This window comes from Equus caballus, chromosome 12 (genome assembly GCF_041296265.1).
Source record: "Equus caballus isolate H_3958 breed thoroughbred chromosome 12, TB-T2T, whole genome shotgun sequence".
Classification (NCBI taxonomy): Eukaryota; Metazoa; Chordata; class Mammalia; order Perissodactyla; family Equidae; genus Equus; species Equus caballus.
In genome coordinates this window covers 40,830,863-40,849,430 of record NC_091695.1, presented here as the reverse complement: position 1 = coordinate 40,849,430, position 18,568 = coordinate 40,830,863, and the positions used below count along the sequence as shown (strand labels likewise).

Sequence of the window (18,568 nt, the reverse complement as noted above, 5' to 3'; positions counted from 1 at the left end):
TTTGGTGAGATTTACTTTCATTATAAGCTGCAGGTGAGGCTTGGGGAAGAGCTAAGGTGAGCTCAGGCAAATGTTTCAGTGGTGACCATTATTCCCAAATGGGAACCCAGGAGCTGTGCGTGCTGGTGAGAGTTCAGCCGCCTTTGCTGCAGTGGGTGACAGGCTCTGGCTCAGAGAACCAGTTCTGTACCTACAGTGGTCCTCACAGGTGCTGGCCCTCTTCCACTTCACACCTTTGGTCCTCAGCGGAGACAGAAGGTCTGGCCAGGTGAGGGGTAGGAACAGAGGGGACAGAGCTGTCTTCCTTCTCACTGCTCCTGATGCCTCCTAATGAAATGGGCATTTGAGACACGAAAAGATAAATAAAAGGTTTGGAATCAAACAGTTTATTATCCAAATAGTAGTGGTAGGTTGGGGAATGAGGCCTTATGAGCGATGTGAGTTCCACCCTGTAATTCCAGCCATTGAATCTGCCCTGGGACAAGACCCAGGCTCCCAGCAGCTCTTGAGGGGCCAAAGACTGGTGCTGGCTCTGGCCCCTCCCCTGAGCCCCTGTAGTGGGTGTGTCACTCACACTGGGCTCACCCACAGTCCCCTCCAAGTGAAAGTGCCTCTGGGACAGGTTGGAACCATGTGACCCCATCCCACTGGGCAGAGCTGATTGGCCTAGTGGGGGTCACCTGACCCAACAGCAGCAAATCCGTAGGCTTAGCTAGGATGTGGTGAGTCAAGCCAATTGGATTCTCTTGCCCACAGGCAGCAGGAACTGGACCTGGGAGAACCAGAGGCAGCTGGAGAGATGGAGCTGAGCTGATGCAGGAAGAGAAACCACAGGAGGGGATGTGGGATCAGAGACTTGGGGGTGGCTGAGTCACATTCATGGCCGGGAATCTTCCACACAATTCCAGGTGATGAGGCCCCAGTCCCTGGCAGGCCAATGGTCCTTGTTCTGTCCATCACAGTTCTGTCTCTCCCTGCCCCTCGCGTATCCTCACATCACATAAAGAACACAGCCCCACCAAGAGAAAACTAAGAAAAGCAGTGACTAGCTGGGACCCACCTCCGTGTAGCTGGGAAGGAGCCTGTATCAGTCAGCTCCAGCTGTGTGATATTGTGACTTATATAAGAAATATATACTTAGTCTTTATCCCGGATTCTGAGTTCCTAAAACCCTTGGAATTTCATAAGCGGTGAGAATGATAAAGGTGTCTTTTATGTTAATGAGGTGACTTTTGGAAAGCCCCTAGGTCACCTAAGGATTGAACTGGTTGCCAGTGGAGCCAACCATGTGATTGGAGGGTTGGAACTTTTGGTCCTACTCCCTAACCTCCCTAAGCTTTATATGGTGGAGGATACACGAGGGGCAGGAGAGACAGAACTGTGATGGACAAGGAGGGGAGAAGGGCTGGAGATTGAGTTCAATCACCAATGGCCAATGATTTAACCAATAAGCTTATGTACTGAAGCCTCCTTAGAAACCCCAAATCCAGGGTCCAGAGATCTTCCAGGTGGATGAGCTGTGGAGATTTGGGGAGAGCGACACGCTCAGAGAACATGGAAGCTCCGTGCCCCTTCCCACGTACCCTGCCCTATGCATCTGCCCTATATCATCTTGTAAGACTGAACCCTGAAGCTGTGGAATTGACCTATCTCCCAGCAGCTGGAGTCAGAACTGAGTTGAATTATAGGTCACCCAGCTGGTGTTAGAGAATTGCTCGATGGTGTGCGGAAAACACACACACACACACAGACACTAGAATTTGGTATCAGAATTGGAGGCTGCCATAACAGCATACCACAGACTTGGTCACTTAAACAACAGACGTTTATTTCTCACAGTTCTGGAAGCAGAAAATTCCAAGATCAAGATTTGGTTCCTGTGAAGACCCTCTTCCTGGCTTGCGGATGGCTGCCTTCTCCCTGTGTCCTCACATGGAGGGGGGAGAGAGAGAGAGAGAAAGAGAGAGAGAGAGAGAAAGGGACAGAGCTCTGGTCTCTCTCTGTCTTCTTGTAAGGACACTAATCCCGTCATGGGGGCCCCATCCTCATGACCTAATGGTAATTATCCCCCAAAGGCCCCGCCTCCAGGTCCCATCCAATTGGGGGTTGGGGCTTCAACATAAATTTGGGGGGACACAAACGTTCAGTCCATAACAGAGCCCAACTGTGTCTTTAATAGAGTTCACGCTAGCCTGCATTTCCCCAAATAAAACCTTCCAGTGCTTTTATTTAGCTCCATTAAAATAAATCTAAATGACCACAAAGAGCGAAATCAATAAACCAAACTCCATGCCTGCTGGCTAAACCAGGTTTCTCCATAAAACGGGCTGCTCTCGGGGCAATTCCTTGTCCTTATTGCTTTTCCCGCTTGCTTCTGGCCATCCCGATGAGGACTGTGGCAGCCAGGCCCACCCCTAGGACGCCTGCTGTCACGCCTGCTGTCCTGACCACATCAGTGACCTGCAGCAGAAGAGAGGAGGGGTCACACTCAGCATCAGGCATCTGACGACAGATACATACACCAAGAACCTTCATCTCAGGAACGATCTCTCTGGCCCTTGTTCTCTTTAGTGGAACCACAGAGGGAACAAATATGGGCAAGGAGGGCAGATCCCAAGAGGGCAAGCCACCCAGGAAAGAGCGGAGGAGGTGCCCGGTGGGGAAAGAATGAGAGGAGGAAGGAGCTGTAGGTGTGAAATAGAGACTCGAATAGAGACTCGATCCCCCTGTGGGGATTTAAGGCATAATAACCCTTCGAGGAATGGCTGTGGAAATGACAGAGGGACAGTGCCCGGATGTTCCAGGTCAGGGCTGGCCAACTGGGCACCTTGAAGCAAGTGTGAAGTTGGGAAACCCGCCCTGTGAACTCTCACTACTCAGGGCTTGAGGGCAGAGAAAGCGCCTGGATTGTCCTCAGAGTCCCAGGTGTTCACTCAGCCCACCTCCAGGCAGAGGAGGCACTCACGATCCGTCTGCTGAACAAATGTCTTCACTATGAGTAGCACTGAGTCTGTGCTTTTATGAAATAAGATGACTTCACTTGTGATCTGATAGGAAAAGGGCTCTGCTAAAGGAAGTGACTACTCTGAAAAAAACACACGATGCAGTAGAGACATAAGGTTGACCCCTGAGCATCGTTGTTCTCAGCACAGCTGGTGAGAGCCTGTGGGCCCCACCCTGCCCACATCACTGTGTCGGGGGACCAGCAAAGGCCACGAGAATGGCTGCTTTCCAGCTGTCAGCGCTGAGCTGGGAACTTAACAGGCACCGTATTTTTCTTAATCTGCCCAACAACCCTATTTATAACCATAGTATATTCCCACTTTACAAAGGAGAAGACTGAGGATGGACAGTGGAAGGAACTCACACAAAGCCACACAGCTGGCAAGTGACAGGGCCCAGAGCTGCTTGACATCCTAGCAGACACACTTAAGCCCTTCACAGGGAGTGAACAAATACTCCAAATAGCGGCCAAAGAGCAGATTTCTGCGGCTCATAGATGAATTTGAGCTGTGTGCGTGGCTGGGGAAAAGACAAACAAAAAACGCTGTTTCATTCAAAGGCACCCAGAAACCTCTCCAAGTGTCAAAAATAAACAAAGCTGGATATTAGCTAAAGCAGTGAAAACAGATTTTGTTCACAAGTATTGCCAGTCGGGAAAAGAGCTGAGATCCATTCTGATTTGCACAGAGGCAACCGGGTGTTTTAAAGAGAGAATGAGGGAGTTGGGAGAGCGGGGGCTCAGGAGAGTCAGAAAAGTGAAAAACTGTAAAGAATTGGTCAGGGTAAGTGGGATTAGGCCAGTTGTGTCTGCTAGTTGGCAAATACGGAAGTTAGGATTCTACCCTCCCACGAGACAGGGGACGGGCTGGTCCTTCCTAATGACTGCATTCAAGGGAATGGCTTCCAGGTCCCGGAGGGAGAGCTTCTGAGTTGTAGGATATACGAGATACACATACACCTCACAGGGGCAGAGATGGGATTTATAACTGTAAGCCCCTTTTAAGTAAAGGCTCTAAGACAGGGAGGTCATGGCCCCATCCTCAGACGTTGGCTGGAAGGAGCAGTAAGTTCTCCTGGCAGCGGGAGCTTTTCCAGGCAGGCATTTAAGGGGAGCTGGGGTCACCCTAGGGACGTGGCCTCCTGTTGCTGGAAGCCCTGCTAGAGTGTGGTCATCTCTAGTGCAGAAGTTTGGATGGAGTCTTCTGTGCTGAGAGCTCTGCCCTTGTCACAAGTCCACTTTCTTACAGAGAAGGAGATGGACAGAGGAGTGTCTTTCTGGAGAGACAGAGTCAGAAGAGGAGTGGAAATTAATGTCAAAAAATCTTAACTAAATTGGAGTCAGGAAGGCCTGTAGGGGGAGCTCTCATGCCCTGTCATGCATCGTCAATTAGACCAAATGAGGGAAAAGGTGGACGGGAAGTAAAGCTACGTAACTACTGAAGGAAGCGCAACAGCCCAGCCAGTGAGAAATTCTGTAGCTCAGCCAATGAGAAATTCCACAGCTCAGCCAATGAGAAACGCCACAGCTCAGCCAATGAGAAACGCCACAGCTCAGCCAATGAGAAACACCACAGCTCAGCCAATGAGAAACGCCACAGCTCAGCCAATGAGAAACACCACAGCTCAGCCAATGGGAAGCTGTTGCTGCCCTGCAGTCTTACTTTCCCCCCATGGACTTTCCTTTAGAAAGGCCCCTCCCCACGCCCCCCCCCCACCTTTTCTCTATAAAAGCAGCTCCTCTCCTTTCTTTTCCACATTTGCCTGTGCTCTGCCGTAGCATGCACGTCGTGAGTTACAGTTCTTTTGGCTTTTCCCGAGTAAAGTCATTTTGAGATAAAATAACAGGCAAATTTTCTTTCTAAATTGACAAAGCAGTGAGAGGGAGAAAGAAAGGTAAGCTAATGAGTTACCTGCAGTGGAAGGAGTTCAGAAAGAGGGGTGGCGGGGCAAGGGGCACATTAACTAGATGAAAAGACCCGCCTCCCCCGAGTCCTTCCTGCTGTCTCGACTTCTAACCCCTCAGAAGCACAGCAGAGGGCCAACCACCCTCGAAAAGCTGGGGTCTCCCACGTTGATCCTGGGGGCTTCAGCACAGCCTTTGGGCAAGCTTTTAGATGCATGATACGGCAGCTCAGCCCCACCCCACAGCCTGCCACCCCTGCCAACCAGAGGCAGGTCTACCCTCCTCAGCTAAAAGGAGGGGGACCCCATCAGCAGGGTGACTGCCCGGCACCCTGGAGCAGTTCCCACTGGGCCCCGGGGCCAGGAACGGTGCCTCAGCTAATAGCCCGGGCTCCATCCTGGGGTCCTCATTTCCAGCAGGTGTGGTTCTCTTTGCCCACCTCCCCTTTCACCAGAGCCCTTCTCCTGACTTACAAAAGAAGCCTAACCTTCAGCCATCCTGCATCTACAGTGCATGGCCTAAGGTGTAAGCCTTCCTGGATGCCAGTAGGGATGATTCGGGAATGCTCTGCTCCCAAACAGACAGGACTTCAGGGAGAAATATGTCACCACAAACCCACCTCCAGGGAAGCTCCCTCTTATCCATCTAGTGTTTTAGATTCAAATTCTGAAGTGAGACAGTTGTCAGAAAAATGTACTTTAACATGTCTGTTTGACATGAAAATTTGCCACCTTTTTTTCTAAAAGAAATTAATTCTGACTTGGCTGATTGGTTTGACAATAATGCCTGGCTTGGCTATTTAAATTACACGCAACAGTTTTCATTAATTGAATGAGCTAAACGTGCAACTCCAAGGATATGAGGAAAATATGTACTTAAAGCATGTACACCATGTTCAATGTATCAGAAATTCCATCCTTTGAAATATTTTGTATTTATGACTTTTTAAAATGCTTGACATCACCTAAACATGTGTGCAGGGGTACGTGGTTTTTCACATTAATTTAGACCAGGAGTCGGCAAACTACGGCATGTGGGTCGAATCCAGCCTGGCGTTTGTCTTTGTAAAAATGCTTTTACTGGAGCACGGTCTGGCCCCTTCAGTTACATATTGTCCGAGGCCGCTTTTGTGCTACAAAGCTACCACGGCAGAGTGGAGCGGCGAGACCATGTGGGCCACAAAGCCTCACAGATTTACCATCCGGCCTTTCACAGAAAAAGTTTGCCTGACATAACCTGGGCTGTTCTTCCTCCCGGCTCACACTGTTCCCTCTGTCTACACTTCTCACTGCCCCTATTCCCTGGTAATCTCCAGCTCATTTTCCAGTTTCAGATTAATCAAAAGAATGAAGTCAGACTCAGCTCAGGTGTCACCTCCTCTGTGAAGCCTTCCTTGCTCAAGGCCTTGGGAGCAGGGCAGACCTGGGTTCAAATCCCACCTCTGCACAGTGGCAGTCGCGTCCTAGAGACTCAATACCTAATTGTCGAGTGAGTTTGGACAAGCTACTCAAGTGCTGTGAGACTCAGTTTCCCCATCTCTAAAGCGGGCATAATAACACCTGCCTCTGGGGCTGTGGGAAGGGTTCACCTCAGGGCCAGGCGGCCAGGCAGGGCTCGGCAACGGGGCTGACCATCATTCTGCGACTCACGTCCTGGGCCATCGCCCCCTAACTGCACTAGTCTGCTGTGCCTTCCCACCCTCGTCCCCACCCTGACAGTGACGTTCTCAAGGACAGGGTTCTGTCTCTGCTGTTTTGTGTTGTTCATGCCCCTGTCTCCACCCCAGCCCAGCCCAGGCTGACACCCAGCCACTGTCAGCTGAGGGAATGGTCTGGGTCCAGGGGACGGGACACGGGCTGAGGACGCACCTGGTCGCTGCGGGAGACTCCGTAGCGCAGCTCGTTCACAAAGTGCTCGCAGTTCTCGCTGGTGAGCGAGTAGGGCCACACCTGCCCCACCAGCTCCTCCGCCCGCTGGATGATTTTGTTGGAAGGCAGCGGCCGGTACTTGTCATCGTGTTTGTTATTGACCTGGTACTTGTCCCTCCCGGCCACGACACACAGCGGTTCCTTCTTCACTATGGCCTTCTCAGTCAGGGTGCACATGATGCTGGAGGCAGCAGCTCCCGCGATGTCATCTGTGGATTCACACAGAGGAAACAGGGAGTCCGACATGGGCAGGCCCACAGGGGCTCAGAGCGGGCCCAGCAGGCTGCCCCAATGCCCTTGGCACCATCAATAAGGATGAGCTGAGGAAGGGTCTGGCCAGCCTGGCCTCAAGAACGAGTCAGACTCCAGCCTGGGTGACTCTGGAGAAGTCACCAGAAGTCCCTGGGCACTGGTTTCCTCATTTCTAAAGCAAAGGACATGAGTTGTTCTGAAGGACCACGTGACGTCCCCGACAGAGTCAGGTCAAGGCAGAGCCATGCAGGGCAAAGAGAGGAGGCAGAAGACACGCAGGTCCTCATCCCAGCTTCCCCTCGCTAGCCTGTGGCCTGGAAACCGTCACTGGGCCTCCCTGAGCCAGAGCCGTGGGGCCCGCAGGCGAGGGTGGCATTTAGAAATATTAAGAAAGGAAGCCGCAGAGCAGGATGGAGGCCTGACCTGGGAATCCAGGGCCCAGGGTCAGCCCTGGCTCACTGCTGTGTGGCTCAGGCAAGTCCCTTCTCTTCTCACCCACTTTTACCATCTACAAATTAAATCAGGAGGTGCACACTGTCCTAGATCTAAATTCTCCGATTCACTTCTAAAGGGGACCCTGGCCTGCTGCCTCACCCAGGGAAGCTGGAATGACACGGCGAAGTGATGGCCCCCAGAACCCTCAGGTTGGGGCTGTAGACCTGCTGGATGCAGTGTGGCTCACAGAAAGCCTGTTGGTGTAACGTCAGTCTCTGAACAGCCAATTCATCTAATGACCAGCTTCTAAGTACACTTGTGTGTGTGTGTTGACACTTTAGTTCACTGGATTTTCTTTTCTTTTCAAAGGGCATTTTAAAAAATGCCTCAGGGCTGCCCAGTGGCACAGTGGTTAAGTGCGCACATTCCTCTTCAGCAGCCTGGGGTTCGGTGGTTTGGATCCCAGGTGCCGACATGGCACTGCTTGGCACACCATGCTGTGGTAGGTGTCCCGCATATAAAGCAGAGGAAGGTGCGTATGGATGTTAGCTCAGGGCCAGTCTTCCTCAGTGAAAAGAGGAGGATTGACAGCAGTTAGCTAAGGGCTAATCTTCCTGAAAAAAAAAATTCTCTGCCCTGTGTTGTGTTCATGGGAGGAGATGAGTTCAGAGCATGCCTATGCCACCATCTTGACGAGATAGCACTAAGTTGTATATATTTAATTGTAAAAGGCCATAAAGGGAAAGGTCAGCCTCCATATCCCCCACTTCCAACCCCCAACCACCCATTTCCCCCCTTTAGAGGAAAACATCAGTTTCTTGGTATCCTTCCAGAAATATCTTAGACTATGCATACTTTTAAATGAGCTTTGTTAAATCTTATATCTATATAGGAGAATATCTGTAAGTGTAAGATGTAAGAAATAACAATGAAACACCATGTAGCAACAACCTAGTTGCAGAAATAGAAAATATTCAGGATCTTAAATAAGTCCCATGACACAAGAAAATCTGTACACAGATGTTCATAACAGCATTGTTTATAATTATAGAAAGGTGGACAGAACCCAATCGTCCATCGACTGATGATAAACAAAATGGGGTGTGTTGATACAATGGAATATTATGTGGCCATAAAAAGGAAGGAAGATTCATTCTACAACATGGAAGATTCTCGAAAGCATGCTAGTGCAAGAAACCAGTTCCCAAAGCCGCATATTACAAGATTCTATTTATATGTAATGTCCAGATACTACAATGGGCAAATATATAGAGACAAAACACAGATTAGTGATTGTTTAGGGCTGAGGGGGTTAGCGAGGCTGGGGGATGATAGGTAAGGGGTATGGATTTGTTTTTGAGGTGACGAAATGTTCTAAACTTCATTGCAGTGATGGTTTCACAACTCTGAAGATACTAAAAACCACTGAATTGTACACTTTGAATGTGTGAACTGTATGTTGTGTGAATCATTTCTCCAGAAAGCTGTTATAAACAAACATTGGCCCCATGTTCCTCTGCCTCCTAATATGGTTGTAACCACTCTCCTGAATTTTGTGTCCTTTACTGTCTTGCTTTTTGAAAACATTTACACATGTAAATGTATCCCTTTACAATATATGTTAGGTTGCATTTTCTGAATTTGGTAAAAACAGAATCAAAAATCACGCATTCCACATTATTTTTGCTCCAGATTAAGTTCCATGTTGATGGTCTGTAGCCACTGTTCATTCGTGTTCCCGATATTCCCGCTGTAGAATGCAGCACAGTTTAATTATCCTGCGTCCTGTCAATGAGCAGCGCGGGTTCTCCCAGCGTGTCGCCATTACTGACCAAACTGCCAGGAGCATCCTCGCGCAAGCCTCCTGGTGCACCTGGAGGCTCTTCTCTAGGCAGACGCTTTCACACTCTTGTGACCAAGACCCACAGTGAGAAATACATTTCACAATGCGTCAGGATATACATAGACTTGAAGGATGTAAACAAAAGTCTTACCAAAAATTTACCAAAAAACTAGATGAGATACACTCTGATAAATTCTATTCTCTATCATTCTGTTTCATTTAATGTTTTTAGTAATATTGACTGTTACTCACTAAATTGACATTATCACTCAAGGGTCCCAAACCAGAGTTGCTGGGCGGTACGGTACGGCTGTCTCCAGCTTCATTAGAGAAAGGATGCAACATGAAGCTTCCTACCGGCAGCAGACCAGAATGGCAATTGCTCAACATCTTTTTCAATATTTGTCAGCATGGTAGCTGTAGCACAGGATCTTTTAATTCACATTTCTATAATTGCTTATGAAGTGCCCCACTTTGTCACAAGTTTATTGAAGGTTTGTATTTACTCCTCTGTGGAGGGGCCATTAACATATTTGTCTACTTTTCTGTTGGGTTGTTTGTCTTTTTTCTTATCGATTTGCGTGTTATTTATATGTTAGGAATACTAATCCTTTGTCAGTTTTTGTGTTACAAACATCTAGTGTTCCCTTGCCTTCTCATTTACTTTTATGGTGTATTTTGATAAACAGATATTCTTATTCGATGGAATCAGATTTATCTTTTTGTGCTTTACTTTCTTTTTGTCCTTTTTTGGGGGGTGTGTGCTTATGAACTACAGCAATGTCATAAAGATCTTCCCTTCTAAAAATTTTTTATTTTTGCCTGTGATGGTTAATTTTATGAGTCAATTTGACTGGCCTAAGGGATGTCCTCTAGCCTGGGGTAACACATTATTTCTGGGTGTGCCTGTGAGGGTGTTTCTGGAAGAGAACAAACATTTGAACTAGTAGGCTGAGGACAGAAGATCACCCTCACCAGTGTGGGCAGGCATCATCCAATCTACTGAGGGCCCCAAATAGAACAAGGAAGGCGGAGGAAGGACAAATGCTTTCATCTTGAGCTGGGATTGCCATCTTCTCCTGCCCTCAGACATGGGAGCTCCTGGTTCTCCAGCCTTTGGACTCCAGGGCTTCAACCATCCGCTCCCCTGGTTCTTGGGCCTTTGGACTCAGACTGAATTACACCACCAGCTTTCTTGGTTCTCTCCTTGCAGATGGCAGATCATTGGACTTCTTGGCCTCCATACAGTGTGAGCCAATTCCTACAATACATCTCCTCATATCTCCTATTGGTTCTGTTTCTTTGGGGAACCCTGACTAACACATTGCCTTTCACATATAAGTCTGAAATCCTCCCCAAACTGACTGTTTCTGTACAGTGCAGAGTCCATATGGCTACCCAGTTGCTTGAGTCCCATTTATTGGTTGAGGATCAGCAAACCATGGCCCACAGACCAAATCCAGCCCTCCACCTGTTTCCATACAGCCTGGTAGCTAAGAATGGTTTTGCATTATTAGATGTTTGAAAAAAAAAATCCCAAAAAGGCTAATAGTAATTCATGACACATGAAAAGTGCATGAAATTTAAATCTTGGCGCACATAAAGTTATGTTTTTGGCTTTTTTATAAATAAAGTTTTATTGGATACACAGCCGTGTATTACAATACATAGACGAGTATTGCCTTGGGCTGCTTTCACGCTACAACAGCAGAGTTGAATTGCTGCATTGGACGCCTTGAGGCCCACAAAGCCTAAGATGTTTACTCCCTGGCTCTTTACACACACAGTTGCCAGCCCCTGAGTAATTCTCCTTCCCCACAGATCTGCAGAGCCACCTCTGTTGTGAATTAAGGGCTCATATATTTGCGGGTCTGTTTTGGTGGCTGCACTCTCTTCCTCTCTCAGCTTAACTCTCCCTGCACCAAAAATGCACTATCTCATCACAGTGATCATGGATAATAAATCTTAATGTTTCAGAGCACAAGTCTCCCTGCCTGGTGTTCCTTCGTGGTGATCAAAAAAGATAACCCTCTCTCTTTACTTTTTCCATATTCATTTTAGAATCTGGTTGCAAATGCCAGGAAAGACCCTATTGGGATTAGGTTTGGAATTGCATTGAATCTACAGGTGAATTTGGGAAGAAACTGACATACTCATGATATTGAGGTTTCCTATCCATGAATAATGTATCTCTAACCATTTGTTAGATTTTCTTCAATCTCCTTCAATATTTTCTCCATAGAGACCTCACGCATGGGCTGCTTGAATGTTTGGTAAAACCTGCCTATAAAACCATCTGGGCATGCCATTTCTTTGTGGCTAAAATGTTCATTACAGATTTAATTCCTTTAACGGCAACAGGATTTCAATCTTCTTAAATTTATTGAGGCTTGCCATGTTTCGCACCAGATGGTCTATCTTTGAGAATGATCCATGTGCACTTGAGAAGAACATATATTCTGCTCTTTTTGGATGGAATGTTCTATATATATCTATTAAGTCCATCTCATCAAGTGTTTCATTTAAATCTACTATTTCCTTGTTGACTTTTTTTCTGGACGATCTGTTCATTGATGTGAGTGGGGTGCTGCTGAGGTCCCCTACTATTATTATGTTGCTCTTAATTTTTCCCTTTAGGTCTGTTAATAATTGCTTTATGTACTTTGGTGCCCCTGTGTTAGGGGCATGTATATTAATAAGTGTTACGTTCTCTTGGTGGAATGTCCCTTTTCTCGTTATATAGTGCCCCTCTTTGTCTCTCATTGTCTTTTTAAACTTGAAGTCTGCTTTGGCTGATAAAAGTATGGTAATTCCTGCTTTATTTTGTTGGCCATTAGCTTGGAGTATTGTCCTCCATCCCTTCACTCTAAGCCTATGTTTGTCTTTGGAGCTGAGATGCGTTTCCTGGAAGCAGCATATTGTTGGGTCTTGTTTTTTAATCCACCCAGCTACTCTGTGTCTTTATTGGAGAATTGAATCCATTTACATTTAGGGTGATTACTGATATCGAGGGCTTAATACTGCCATTTTATCTCTTGTTTTCTGGTTGTTCTATGTTTCCGCTGTTTCTCTTCCTTTGTATTTCTGACTGCCATTTCACTTTGGTGGTTTTCTGAGGGAGATTTCTCAGTTTTCTCTCTTTTTGTGAATTGTGGCTGTGCTCTGATATTTTGTTTAGTGGTTAACTGTGAGGATCGTATGAAAGATATTTGCGATGAGATAGACTTTACGTGTTCCCTCTTTGGGGGCTCAGCAGCACTGTGAGTGCACAGGCGCGTGGGGCCTGGGCTGTGTTTACCCCAGTGTGTAGACCTGCTGCAGTCTCTGCCTGAGGTCTTAGGGGCCACTGCTTGGCAGGCAGGGCTCACTCCCTGGAACCCAGGCTAGGGCTGCTCCTAGGCGGCACAGGGGCATGGTGGGCTCCCCCTCCTCCCTGGGAGAGTGAGAGTGATCACAGGCACGGGCAAGGATTACCACTGCCTCCTCCTACAGTTGCCCTTGGCATGTTCCCACTTTCAGCACGTTTGCATGCCAGGTTGGAAAGCATTCGTGTGTGTGCACATGGCTGCCAGGGGAGAGCAGAGCATGCTCACTTACCTCTGCCACTTCCCTGGGGTCCAGTCCATCCAGTTGATGTATAGCTGTGTGTGTCTCTCAGGCATCCTGTGGTGCTGTGTGGGCTTCCTCCATTGGTCAGTGGATGTCCATTTAGTTGTAGTTCAAAAGGGGGACAGACAAAGGGAACAGCTCACTCCGCCATGTTGCTGATGTCATCCCCAAATGCTTCATTCCTATGAGAACTCTGGAATGTAGACAGGATAGAGGGGTGAAGAACAGCAGACTGGCTAATAACTGGTCAGAAGTCACACAGCTGGTCTATTGGGCACCAGAGTCAGAACCAGCTCTTATGTCTTGGCCAGTGTGCATTCCCAGAGTTCTCCATTGGCCATCCTCGTGAACACAGTTCCCCAAGTGAGCAGTGATGTCCCAGGAGGAAAAACAGCACCCTGCGTTCAAATTCTGATGCCTCAACAAGCTTAAATTTCATGGGTTTAGGTGAATTCAGGGAGCTCACATGGAAAGGTATGGAATTACATCAACCTAGCAGGGTGCTTGTGAGAACCTATGAGTCAAAATCACTAAAAATGACTCATACTGAGTCGGAACCCAATAAATGATGGCTCTTACTAGTATTGTGAGAAATAATTTGTTGGCTCCACTGATGTTGTCAGCGCTCCCTCCCCCAGCACGAGCAGAACCCTGGAAAATGAGGCCTCTTGCCAAAGGTGTCTCACCTGTGGGACCTAGCACAGATCAGTGAGGAAGGGCTCACCTTGCTTTCCACACAGGGGCGTACTCCATTCGTTTACCAAATTTCTCCTTTACAGAACTGATGCTCACATCCGCGGGCCAGGGTCTGTATTATACGTAGTCCAGGGCCTTGTTGACCTGGTTGCTTAAAGATGAAGAACTCACCTGGGAATCACAGACTGTGAGACTCTCAGCTCCAGACAGTATCAGGGTGCAGGGCAGACAGAGGAGGGAAAGGAGCAGGACAGGGAGATCCAGGCTCACCTTTCAGGTGCTCCACTGCCACACGTTGTCTTTCTCTCTCACTATGTATGGGATTCAACGATTCAATGAATCCTGCTCTTTTCATTTGATTATTCTGAAGGAGGCAGCTCTTCTTAACTACCTCCTTTGTGCCAGGCCCCATGCTGGTGGTTGACATGCTATCTCATTTCATCCCTTCCTCATCGCAAAGGGGTAAGTGTTATCTTCCCTTTATCAAACTGTCTCTTGAGCCTCAGGGAGATGGAGCAGCACACCCAGGTCTCTGCTTAGATGTTATGGAGCCAGGATTTGGAACCAGGACTCACAAACTCTGAAGGGCCTGCTCTCTCCATGGAGCCAGGCTGACACTGTGCGGACCTTTTGAAAACAAGTTGTGTTTGGGACACATGAGAGGTTTTACCAAAAAAAAAGCAACACAAGTGATGTACAAAAAATTCCATCCTATAGGGAATAAAGGTCCAGAGTCTTTTATTTCCAAGGAATCCAAGGTTCTTGGTAGGAAACAATACAGTATTACAGTTCAGTGCGCACATGTTCATGCTTCTAAACTCAAGGGCTGATAGTTAAACTGAAAATCCTTTCCTATTTGCAGGGGCCAGATGGACCTCATTCTCATCTCCCATGTAGATGGTCCAGTGCTCATACCCACTCCAAAAAGTGTCAACCAGCTCTCCAGGTGTGGCGTTTGGCTTGCCTGTGACAGAACTACCAGATGTACATGAACTGGAGCCCCAGCCCCTCTAAGAGAGTAGCTTCTTTTGGTGAAGTGGTGATGCTGCAGCTTCATCTCATGGGAAATCAGGGAGATGGGAGCACTTGTCACATGAGGGAAGCCAGGTCCCCCTGTCACCCTCATGGCATCCCCTTTGTGGAGGCCCTGGAGACCTGAGCCCAAGGACCCACCCGCTCACCCCTCCTCCCCCACCACCCAAGATGAGGGGAAGGAGGAAGGGTGCAGGGAGTGTGCCTGCTGAGTACGCTTTCATTCCGTTGTGTGTTCACATGCACGTGCCTGTGTGGATGTGTTAGTGTTATTGCACTGAGTTTCTAGAATATCAGATAAAATAGTAATCAAGACCCAAAGCATTAATAAGAATAACCGAGGATGCTTCCTGATCATACAATGTTACCTCGGTGTCCCCATTTTTACCCTCTCTGCTTCCAACACCTATGTAACCATTCCCTGTATTAAATTCCACTGTTTGAAATACCCAATGTGTTCCTGAGTGGACAGTGACATGGAGAGCTGGCTCTGCCTTATCCGAATAAGGAACACAGACCACATTCTCATTTCCCACATTCATGACCCAGTGCCCTTTGTCAGAACATAAAATTTCAATCAGCTCTCTAGAATTTGGCTCTGGTACGCTGTTGATTATGTGAAAAAATGGGTATAGATAAATCTGAGGAGTCTCTGGAAATGTCAGCTCCCCTGGCTGAAGTGGATCTGTGGCTCAGTGACAGGAAGGAGAAAATGCTCCTCGCAGATAGGATCGTTCCCCACTGTCCCAGTTAGTGCACACTAATGGCTGACAGTGCTGAGACTGGAAAAGATCCCCTCGGGGACAGAGGGAGTGAAGGGGTTTTCTGGATGTGTAACCCGTTGTGGCCCTGGGATGACCATATGTCTAGAGTATGTGTTTTGAGTGACTGTGTCCATGTGTGTCTGAGTGGATGTGCACGTCCACCAGCACAGATGTGAGCGGACACCTGCAGGGTGTCACTGAGCTCCTTGTTGGTCCCACCTGGATGAACTAGAGCTTATTTGACTAAGTGTCCCTAATTGGAGAAGCCACATCAACCAATGACCATCCTCCAGTGATCACAGCCAGGGTGAAAATTGCCATCACTTGCCCAGATTTTGGGGTTTTCTGCCACAGAGAAACCATGAGACAAACAGAAAGGAAAGTGTGTAGACTAAGCTGCAGCTTCCCTGACCAGGTTCCGCTATTCCTGGGTAAATCCAGCAAGGGGTGAACTCGTGTCACATGGAGGGTGCCCCAGCCTTGCTGTCACTCATGTGGGGCTGCCCTTTGTAGGGGTTCGGGGACTGGAGCCCAGGGAAATGCCTTCTGAGAGATGTGGAAGACGAGGGTTTGTCCAGGGAGTTTTGTACGTGCATGAGTGTATTGTGTGTGCACTCACTTTGTGTGCGTGTGTGAGGTGTTTTCTGTTTCTGTGCAGGTGGACACATGTGCCCCATGAGCAAGCACATTCAGTGTGAGCACCACGCACAACCCAGGAGACCTGGGAGTTTGCTGTTTCCCCTTCCCTCTTTTCAGACTGACCCCAGGGCCAGACCATGTTCCTCCTGCCCACTGCGTCCGTGGCCACATGACACAAGGATTCCTTCCTCAGATTCCCTCTCCAGCCCCGGCACACCCATCCCTAGGAGCTGACACCCAGAGAGACAAAAATTAATGGGAACGTACTGGAGGTCTCCCACAACCACCGCCAGAAGGAGCTTCTCTCCCTCTCTCCATCAGGTAACTGCAATTTCCAGATGTTGGGCAGTAGGGGAAAGGCTGTAAATTGGAGGGGACCCTGCACTCCCAAAGGAAAATCCTGTCGGTGGGGTGTGTTACAGTGTTTTAGAGAGAAAGGCTCAATGTCCCTATCGGAATATTTTTGGCTCCAAGGTATAGAAGTTAATTAGAAGTTCATTAAATGATCCGATTTTGCGTTCTACATACCATTATCCACTGAAAGGAACCAGACTCTTTGGAGAAATGACTGATTCCCGAGTAGGGACAGGGAAAGTACAAGACAAACCCGGATTATACTGCTATGCCAGAAAGTCAATGTTATAGGTTGAATTTTGTCCCCCCCCCCCCCCCCAATTCAGATGTTGAGGTCCTAACCCTTTGTGCCACAGAATATGACTGTATTTGCAGATAGGGTCTCTAAGAGGTAAATAAGTTAAATGAGGTCACATGGATGGGTGCTAATCAAACTGGTGTTCTTATAGAAGAAAAGATTAGGACAAACACAGAAGGCCGACCATATGAAGACATAGGAGAAAGGTGGCCATCTACAAGCCAAGGAGAGAGGCCTCAGAAGAAGCCAAACCTGCTGACACCTTGATCTTGGATTTCTAGCCTCCAGAATCATGAGAAGATAAATTTCTCTTGTTTAAGTCTGTGGTATTTGTTACAGCAGCCCTAGCAAACTAATACACTCTATCTTCAAAATTTATGAAAAATCGAATCACTTCTAGCTGTTCTGTTGTCTGGAAGACTACAAACTGCTCTTCTGCCTCCACCCTCGACTCCACAGACTATACTCAACACGGGAGCCAGACGTAGCCTGTGAAAACTGCATGAGTCAGAGCACGTCACCGCTGTGCCCCAACCCTCCCCTGGCTCCCATCTAATTCAGAGTAAACATCAACACGGGGACAACAGCCTGCAGCCCATGTACATCGGGCTCTTGTTACCTCTCGGCTGTCACCTCCTATGACCTGCTCCCTGGCTCCAGATACCCTGGCCGACACCTGCAGGCTCAGGGCCTCTGCAATGGCTGCTTCCCTGCCTGGGACACTCTCTCTATGGGTATGTGAAGGGCTCCCTCCCACCTCCTTGTGTTCATGACTCAAAGGTCATCTCCTCAGTGAGGCCGTCCCCAACCACACTATCTGAAATCTCACCTCCCCATCATCCCTATTCCCCTTCCTTCTCCATTTTTCTCAGCATTTGGCCATCTCACATCATATCTATCTTACTAACTTACTAAATCTATCTCCCCAACAGGAAGGTGAGAACCACAATGGCACCGATTTTTATCAGTCTTCTTCACTGATGGATCCCCAAGTGCCCACAACGGTGCTTGGGACACAGTAGGTGCTCAGTCGATACTTGTTGATTAAAGGTCCAAGGTGAGGTCCTACCGTGTGCTGGGTATTGCATGAGATCGTCATCTCAGAGTTAGACCCTCGACTGCCACTGGCACTTGCTCACCTAGGGAGCAATGCACCCTCGATGACTGGCACTACCTCTGCCCTCAGATGCCTCGTCCTCCCTGCTCTTCTGGTAGACATGGGAGGTTATGTTGTGACATGAGGGAGGACCCTAGAAATATCTGTGGGGATAAATCCCAGAGCCAGCTGAATATTTCTCAGGGAGGATCGATGCCACAAACTGCTCAAGAGCTGAGCCAACCTGACAGCAGAGCCGCTGAGGAGGAAAGAAGGCTGGAAGGTGAGGCAAGAGTCACATCCCAGATGTGGAAGCAGGAGAGGAGCAGCTGAGGGGAGAGGCACAGAGCTCAGCGGCAGAATCCTCCTGACGGCTTCTATCCTGAAGACGGGCCTCGGTAACTGAAGCCCAGTGACAGAGGTGGCTCCAGCTGGGCCAGCAATGACCCAAGTCGCCACCTTCTGGAGATCCAGGTCCACAGGCTCACTGCCTCTCTGCTGACAAGGATGAAGCCCCCACTTTAAAGAGGAGACAACTGAGACCAGGATAGGTGAGGCGACCACCCAAAGTGACACTACTTGAAAGAGACAAGGCCTGGCTGCTTTTTTATTACTTTTTCCGTTTTGAACATGACTTTAATGCAAGGAGGTGAACAGTCAGTGAATCTTTTACTTCTTTTACACATAAAGCTCTTTTGGAAACAGAACGGGCAGTG

At 48.3% G+C, this 18,568-nt stretch overlaps 1 protein-coding gene across 1 annotated transcript; it reads right to left on the bottom strand.

Annotated features, from left to right (window-relative positions):
- Positions 1–2,352: 2,352 nt before the first annotated feature.
- LOC100053834 (phospholipase A and acyltransferase 2) lies at positions 2,353–7,150 on the bottom strand. Its single transcript, XM_023654254.2, has 2 exons — positions 6,775–7,150; positions 2,353–2,460 (listed from the first exon to the last, which is right to left on the bottom strand). The coding sequence occupies exons 1-2, from the start codon at positions 7,078–7,080 to the stop codon at positions 2,353–2,355; spliced, it is 414 nt and encodes a 137-aa protein (XP_023510022.2). The 5' UTR covers positions 7,081–7,150.
- Positions 7,151–18,568: the final 11,418 nt, after the last annotated feature.